The 8,756-nt window shown below is 32.2% G+C and overlaps 2 protein-coding genes across 2 annotated transcripts; one reads left to right on the forward strand and one right to left on the reverse strand.

Annotated features, from left to right (window-relative positions):
* Window positions 1–420: 420 nt before the first annotated feature.
* On the forward strand, window positions 421–2,735 carry LOC132724263 (BTB/POZ domain-containing protein 17-like). The gene is made up of 2 exons (XM_060709097.1): window positions 421–987; window positions 1,077–2,735. The coding sequence occupies exon 2, from the start codon at window positions 1,086–1,088 to the stop codon at window positions 2,355–2,357; it is 1,272 nt and encodes a 423-aa protein (XP_060565080.1). The 5' UTR covers window positions 421–987; window positions 1,077–1,085; the 3' UTR covers window positions 2,358–2,735.
* Window positions 2,645–7,164, reverse strand: LOC132724264 (zeta-sarcoglycan-like; the record flags this gene model as incomplete). Its single annotated transcript, XM_060709098.1, is given in 6 exon segments — window positions 2,645–2,911; window positions 3,208–3,328; window positions 4,664–4,730; window positions 5,362–5,476; window positions 5,742–5,828; window positions 7,057–7,164. Coding segments are annotated over 6 exon segments (669 nt in total), but the record flags the coding sequence as incomplete, so codon positions are not given.
* Between the last annotated feature and the right edge of the window lie 1,592 nt (window positions 7,165–8,756).

The following is an 8,756-nucleotide window of genomic DNA, read 5'->3' on the forward strand; positions in this document are numbered from 1 at the left end:
CGGATTTACTTTTTGGCAATCAGTATGGAGAAATGGACTAATCATATTGCGAAAAGGATTTATGCTTAAAATATTTTATTTAATAATGAGGAGATAGCTTCCCGTGTGTATCGGTAAATGTACATTTGTATTGTAATACAAACTGTGTTATTATGTTTTACTAAATATTTACATAAGTGTGTTTTTGCAAATATTTCAAATACTTAGTTGTAATGTATAGTTAACCTAGTTTAAAGCGGTAAATATGGATTTTATTTTGCTAATTATTAGTTTAGAGCCAAATATCAGCTGTTCAATAATAGGACAATAGATATTGGAACTTGATCATTTTTTGGGGGAAATTTAAAAGGTATGATGTATGCAATATTAGAAAATAATAATTATAATAATAATAACTTTATTTTCTCCAAAAGAGCACATTTTTTACAATTATACAATTCATTATCTTTTCATTCTCATAGATTATTCATTGTATATTAAATATGTCATTATTTGATCATAATTTCATAGATTTTTCTTAGTATATCAAATATTTAATTATTTGGTCATATTTCTAAGTTATATTATTTCACAAACTTTATAAGGCTTAGGTTTGTGACGCATCCAATAATTTGTTCTGGCTGTAGTTTTCTGTTGTTTTGCCAAATTTGATGTTGTTGTTGCTGTTGTTGCTTTTGGTAATGTTAATATTGATTGATTTGGAATGCTCAGCGATATTTCTAGTCATTTTATTATGTGATACTTATATATCGTGTTACGCAATCAATATTGCTGCAGTGAAGTTAGCAGGAAATTTGGCGGCCATTCTCAGACTCGATCAATACTTTATTTTCTGGTTTTTGTCAGTGGAAGATATTTAGTGTCTTTGTAATTGTGTAGGCTTTCAGGGAACGTTCAATAAACGAAACTTGTAATGGATATAACAGCGGTTCATTTATTTGCTAAGGACATATACAGCGGAAAAGTTAACATGATAGTTTTTAGAAGGTAATACGTTGTATGTACAAATCATGTACGACTTTATCTTATATCCTGTTTGACCAAGTATTTTATAGAGATTTGTATATATATTGCAGGCATTGGACATGGATTTTGTAGAAGAAGTCGAAATATTGGATTCTGTAAATGGTACAGAACTTATGCAACAGGTACTAAGAGACGAAGATAATTTTATTCGGAACGTTTCACAATTCTTCAATCAAGAGGATTTGAGTGATGTCAGTATAAAAGTTGGGGAAGAACATTATTTTGGACATAAGTTTGTTCTAGCAAAATCTAGCGATGTTTTCCGAACTATGCTCTACGGAGATGGGTGGACTCAAAGCCAAAACAATGAACTAATTCTTACTGAAAGTGAAGAGTGCCAGGCAGTATTTGACATTTTTCTGCGATTCATGTATACAGCGGAGGTGACAGTCTCCGTTGAGACGGCGGTAGGTGTTTTATGTCTTGCCGACAAGTACAACGTCACATCTCTTAAAGCATTATGTGTTGGGTACATGGTGCAAAATACACAATCGCCAAGGGTACATAATGCTTTGCACTGGTACAACTGGGCAAAAGCTCTTCACCTGGAAGCACTTGTTGAATCCTGTACTAAAACAATCGCATGGAATATCGAAGCAATACTTGGGTGCTCAGAATGGCTTAATATGGATTTGCAGTTTATAAGGGATATTTTAAATAACTCGGGTTTAGTTGTTGCGAATGAGTATTTGCTCTATTCCGGACTGGTTTCCTGGCTCCAGTTTGAAGCCCATGAACACAAAATAAAAGAAAATGCTGAAGCCCTTTTACCACTTATACGCTTTCCACAGATGTTAGTAAGCCAGCTCTACGATATTGAACTATCTAGCTTTTTCAAACGTTCTGAAGTTAATTTTATTCTAAAGGAACTTGTTAACAAGGCATACAGATACCGGTCACTATGTCCATCACAGGACAAATTGGATGTTACATTTGACGGGCAGTTCTACAAGCCGAGAAATTACATGGATCTAGCTGTCGACTCTGTACTCATGCAAAATACGCTAAGATTTGGAATACAGGTCGATGTGAGAACAAACGCTGGCCCAGTTGTCTCTGAAAACCGTAACGGGGAATGGAAAATTACATACAGAAAGCATGAAAACAACTGGAGCATAAATCTCTTTTGTCACGATTCTGCTATGATAAACGGTGAAGCCTATATCGAGGTGTGTGTTCTTATATTTAATGACAATGAGAAAGTGATACAGGTTGACATGGTGCCACCGACAGTTTGTACAAGAACAAACAACCTTGGACTTAACATAAATGTCGATGATCCTTCTGCTTCTAAAAGTATGGTACTGCTAATAAAACCTGTGCCACATTAATCAAAACCGTACTGTGTCACAAAAATAAAAGAGAATTTTCTTGTTCCAGACAAAACCAAAGACAGTTGAGAACATTCAGTCCCTTTGATGATTAATCAAAGTATTTATTACATTTAATATGCAATGTAATGTAGCCTTAATCGGGTCAAAGGCTTACACATAAATCTATTAAATCTTACTAGTACAGTGGAATTACCCTTATGTGTAATTTATTTTAAGGTACCTGCACTTTTACTTATAAACGTGATAGTATGGAACACCTATATTACGCTTAGTAATTACATAAATTTGATTCAAACAAAAATTTTCATTTTATTTAGTTTTATTTCTAAACAATGTAAAATCACAACATATATGTATATTAAATAATGGACACTACGTTGTCACGTACATGTTTCTTTTTCTGTTACGCAGCGGCCAACAGAGGGCGCTAGAAAAAGTCTTCCATTTTGACAAACACAAAGTTGATACACATCGTTGTATTGTTTTCCACTTCCGTTTGGCGCGCTGATGTCGATGTTGTTCATATAGATTTTTGTTGAATTAAAACTGATCTAAAAAGAAATAATTAATATATCAATTAATGTCAATATGTATCTGTTGTTTTTCACTTCATAATAAAACTACTGTATAAATGATCTGTAAAATTCTCACGATATTTAAATGCACTTATTGTTTTACAAAGAAAATATAGACGCATTTTTGTATGACTATTGTTGCTTGTATTTGAGATAATTGTTAATATTTCGAGAACAATGATAAAATGTGTAGTTGTTGCTTAGACCCACCAAAACAGCTTGTGTGGTTGTTTTTTTATGAAACATTAGGTAAAAAAAAATGAAATCGTTACCTTTTTATTAGATGCAAATATAATATCATGAGCACTTTTCATTTCGACATTCCCCTCCGGTGCCTCTATCAACACGCCATCCCTACCAGACAGAATGATAGAACTTGACGCTGACTCCAACCTACAAATGTAATTATGTAATTATGTATTACGTAGTATATTCCTGCATATTTAGATTTTCTTAAAATCACATGACGAGTATAAAACATGGGAATATACGTACATTATACACGTTTATGTTTTAAAGGAAAACATTTCTGGCCAAACACTTAAGGCAAATGTTGCGTTCTGTCGTTACATAAGAAACCATGCGAATTTAACAGTTTTACAATGCTTTCTTTTTTACTAGAAACAAAATCAGAATTTTTGCAAAAATAGTGAAAATAGCAATTATTACAACATGTTGTGTCACTACAGACCCGGGCACTGAAAAATTTCTCTCACTTTTATAAGATGCTACATCGTATCTACCAAACTGGCCAAAGAAGCGGTGGGTCCATCGCTGCGGGGGTAGAGCATTTATCGCAGAAGCAGTGGATAAATATGGCTTCTTCGCTGTCATCGTTAATTTTAATGCCAAATTTTACTTTATGTTAAAACGTTTTACTGGGACTGGGGTCCACATATGTAAGTACTCTATCAACTCCTTATACTGTTTCGCATTGCAGTCTTATCCACCACCGTCTGCGTTGCAATCATTTTTTTCTCAATTATTTCACATACTTGTTATAACAAAACCCGAAATAACAAACCCTAGTCGATTTGTGAAAGTATCGTACATACAATGCGATAATGCGATGCAAACGCTGGGGTCATTTTCACGTTTTGTAACAAATTGTTTCGGTTTTATCCAAAATTTGGCAAAGCGGCGTCCCCTTGTCAAAAAGTAGGGTTTACATAAATTGCAAAAAATTTCTCTGTGTTTGTGTAAAGAACTGATAGAGTGCATATATCGGTTTCGGTCTCGCTGTGTGTTTCAAGTAAAACGTTAAAATATAAAGTAAATTCGGAAATAAACTTGCCGACAACAGCGAAAAATGAACTGGAAGCCATATTCACCAACTGCTTCTGCCACGAATGCTACATCGCCCACATCTTCTGCGAAAGCTACGGCTGGTGCATTTATATGAATTAATGATGGCTTATTTATGCAATGTCGTAATTTTGCTTTTTCGTCACTAACATGGAAAATGCGAAAAACACCAAGACAAGTCCAACTTTGACATAATATGTTTGTGTTTCCGCATTTTGGCATTCTTGCATGGACGGTAAGTTGAACCAAATATATAACATATGACATTATTCTGGAAATGTTTCAATACCATACTATTTTCATAGTGGCTGACTAAGATAATATACGAGAAAAGTGTACGACAGTGATGTATCAGGCAGTGCATTCTCAAATGAATGTTTTAAAAGAACAGCATCATCAACTTGTTAATAGTGGGAAAACTACCTGAGGGAACCTTTGTGAGGTCCTCGTATGTTTGGTGTTTCTATTGACCCATTGAACACGGCTTTTCCTGTAATATAATTTATTGCACATTTATGAACGCAGTAATTGCGCAAAATTCTTAATAAATCTATAATATTTATAGACAGGTATGACATAGATCAATATATTACGTTATTTCCATATTCTTAGATAGTTTTATGAGACTTTACAACGATTGTTGCTGATGTAATTGTAATTGTTTCATTTTGATATTTTCGAAAAGTTTCCAATTATAGGCAATAATTAAGAAGCCGTGCTGCCGTTCCTGTCACTCCCTGGACAATATGCATTCACCTTACCATGTGTTTGCTTCGTACCTCCCCGAATCTCAGGCATTGGTATTTCCCTCAACAAAAGCATGACATGTTAACCAATGTTTTCAAGTTTTCATCATTCTCAAATTATTCAAGTAAATGGTAGATCTATCGACATATTTATTATAGTCCAATAACGTTTTCTCTCCCTTTGTCTTAGAATGATAAAATGTGTGTAATGGTAAAGTTTTGCACGGGTATGTCGTTCAGATATTTATAAGTAATCACTTGGGTCAAGGACCTTTGTGATTATCTGAACTTCATACCGTGCTATATCATAAGTTATAACACATTCAAAATTATGGTCTATTCGTTACAAAAGATGATTGCTGATAAGAAAATTACCGCTGTATGTCACCTCGTCACTTCCATATGTCACACCTTTCTCTGTCACTTTAAAACGACTTTTACCTTTCGGGTCACGTATTTCAAACGTGTCACATGAAGCGTCTATTTTATTCTTACCTGAAAATAATTTCTAATTACTTTATACTTCATTTCAATCATGCACTGCCGAATGTTCCATCAATATATGTTTATGCGTTAATAATGGTTATATCATTTCTATGTAGGTAAATGTATTAATTTGCATATGTAAACATCTATTTCTTTGAAATGTGTTCATAAAGAAATGTCTTACTCTTGTAAGTAAACATTATCAAAAAGAAAAAATATCAAAATTCAACAAACAAACAAAATCTTTTTTAACACAATGCTAAGTTAACCTTACCTATATGGAAAGAGTTTATTTTGTCGGAATATCTGGATTTGAGGAATATATCTCTTTCCGATTCTATTTTTAAAACTTTATTCTGTAAAAGAAAACGTTGATGAGAAGTGTTATGTTTAAATGCTACACCATGCAATTAAAATTTCTTACATTTCGTAAAAGATTGATTATGCATACACACAATCCAAACTGCAATACACATTTACACAATTCAAACAGCAATACACATCAAAACAGAGTCATTTCTGATTAAATTGATAAAATTGAAGAATTTAGGAATAATTGTAAAATTTTATATAAATGTCAAAATTCAATAGAATAATGCTTCAGATATCTGTTCCCTTTACTTGATGCTTTAATATTGTTAAAAAACGACATGGAGTTCTGAAGAACCTTTATATAATTATAGAATAAAACAAGTAACATTAGTTTTCCTGGTATTCTGAAAACTATGTTTGTCGCACACACAAATAAATGTTTAGCAAAGAAAATGTTCAACAATAATAATACGAAACACATTTGCAAAGAAAGCATCTCGAATGATTGAATGTAACAACAAACATTGTGAGAAACATATCTCAGATGTTACGGAAGGATACAAAGCAATTCCTGCTAATTGGGAATGTTTTTTGGATAGATATGCAAACTGAAAGATGTGATTGCAACCTTGAATACATGAACAGAGAGAAAACTGTTTGAAGTAATATTTAAATATGAAGAAAAACGTAAATACAATGTGCTGATTTTCTGTATAATATTAAAATCGTTATTGCATCTGATTGATATCGTTAATAATGTCCACATAATATCACATATCATCACATAATATCACATATCATAAACTGAGCTGACTGATCACAAAAAAAAATTATTCGTTTATTTTTCAGATTTCACGCCGATTTAAACACAGTTTAGTAATATTTCGCCGACCAATCCACCTTACCGGCTTTTCTGGATAACTAACCAGTAATTACCTTCTCAACATATTGAGTGAAATGACTGGAAACTAATCCCACATAAGTTCTTCTGAATCAGCGGTGAGAGACAAATGGACATTTAACTCAATGTCCGAAATCATTTGTCACCCAGAAATTTCACCTCGACCTTCGGATCTAACCAGCAACCCCTAAATTACAAATCCGATCCTCTCCTTTTTTCGGCTAAGAGGGCGGCAATAAAAGAGTATATGAAGGTCGAGCAACTACATAAACTTAAAAATGCATGTTGCATTAGAAAATAAAAGGAAATCAGACACTAAACTTATCAAGAATCTACTTCTTTGACAACGTATATGAAGGCAAAACACAAACCTTTTTTGAAGCTATATTTGAGGCGTACAGTGTCTTGACCACATCCGTGCGACCGGCGATGTTTATTCCTTCACTTGAGATCCTAATTGTACCCATATTTAATCCTTCCTAAAACAAAATTATATCAACTGTTTATCAAAAAAATGAATAAGACAAATAAGTTCTATAATAATTGTATATCTTAAATGAATAAAATACACAATACGTTTTATTTTTCTCTGTAAAATGCGATGATTTTCAAAACGTTCTTAACAATTAAATTAACAATAAGCGTGTTATTTTCTAATACATATATTTAGTTATCTGTTTTATTTCTCTTCTTTCTCATCTTTTTCTCGTTAATCAATGAAATAATTTAAATTCATGAAACAAAAACACATGTAAAATATTGTTTTTATGCATAATAATCAGTCTGATCTTTTATTTATCTAACCTGATATAGAGTAATGCCATTTTATATTAACCACAATTTTTCTAACATGATATAAAACATATTCCTATGCTTATCAGGGATGTGTAATCGAAGAAGATTTTATGACCGCGCTGCGAGACTTTGCGAATCATTATCTTCACTATATAATTGCACCTAGACATTTCTTCACTGGCAGATTTATCCGTATCAATGATCCATAAATCATGCGAGATATAAATTGTTATTGTTATAATGTTAAATATGAAAGATCCCGCTGTTTTCCTGTTTCCAACACTTGTGATCTACCACGTAGCTGTTCATACAATATCAAAATATTTATGAACTACTAATATAAATCTAAATGCACATTCTAATATTGTTTAGTTTGCGTTTAATGGACATCCGTGTGTACTACAACTATTTTATTTATCTGTGCACTAAAATTATTTTATTAATAAATATATCATTTATCATAATCGAGGAACATCTTTTCAGAAAGAACCCAAAGGAAAACAAACAAGAAACAAGCACTACTGATACTGATATGATAATCAGCCGATTCTATAACTCATAATCAACATCTGATGAATATCAACATGAAACAATAAATCATTGTATGTAAGCGAATAAATTTCTCGCAGGGTGTTAAATGATGTTTATCTTTCACAGTATCATTGGCAATCAATGGAGGATCAAAGATTTACATGATATAAACTAGGTGTAGACAAGATCACGGATAAGTCTGGCTGCATTCCCTTCACAACATCTGACTACGATAAACCTCTTTGATCACTCTTTACCAAACAATTGTTTTAAAATGAATTTCTGTGATTAAATTTTGGTTATCTTTGTGTAATTGTATTTTATGTATATGTATCTGAATGTATTAAGTAATACATAATTCGTCAAATTAGAAATGAATGTTTTTAACATCTATTCCTTGTAATGTATTATTGTACAATTGATATAAAACTTGTGCCACAGACGTCATCAATTAAACAACAGAAAAAAATGAACCCTATATAAATTGATTACAGGGCATGTGTGGCAGATTTATGAATAGAATAAATGTAAAATGCGAATGATAAAGCTCATTTTCGTATGTCTCAGACTAATTTAATATTTGCTAGTTTGTTTTGATGATATTGCTGTTGTTGTTGTTGTTGTTGTTGTTGTTGTGATTTAACTTTTTTATTCAATATACGTTCGTTTTATTGTTTTCTTTATAAGTGACACATTGCACGTTTTATTTTTCGGGTATCTTTTTCATAATGTAAAAAATAATCAT

Source organism: Ruditapes philippinarum, unplaced genomic scaffold (genome assembly GCF_026571515.1).
Source record: "Ruditapes philippinarum isolate M1 unplaced genomic scaffold, ASM2657151v2 ctg24056_1_1_1_1, whole genome shotgun sequence".
Lineage (NCBI taxonomy): Eukaryota > Metazoa > Mollusca > Bivalvia > Venerida > Veneridae > Ruditapes > Ruditapes philippinarum.

Bases quoted from the DNA above. Each gene is read 5' to 3' on its own strand.
- LOC132724263 (XM_060709097.1), top strand. From the start codon at position 1,086: ATGGATTTTGTAGAAGAAGTCGAAATATTGGATTCTGTAAATGGTACA.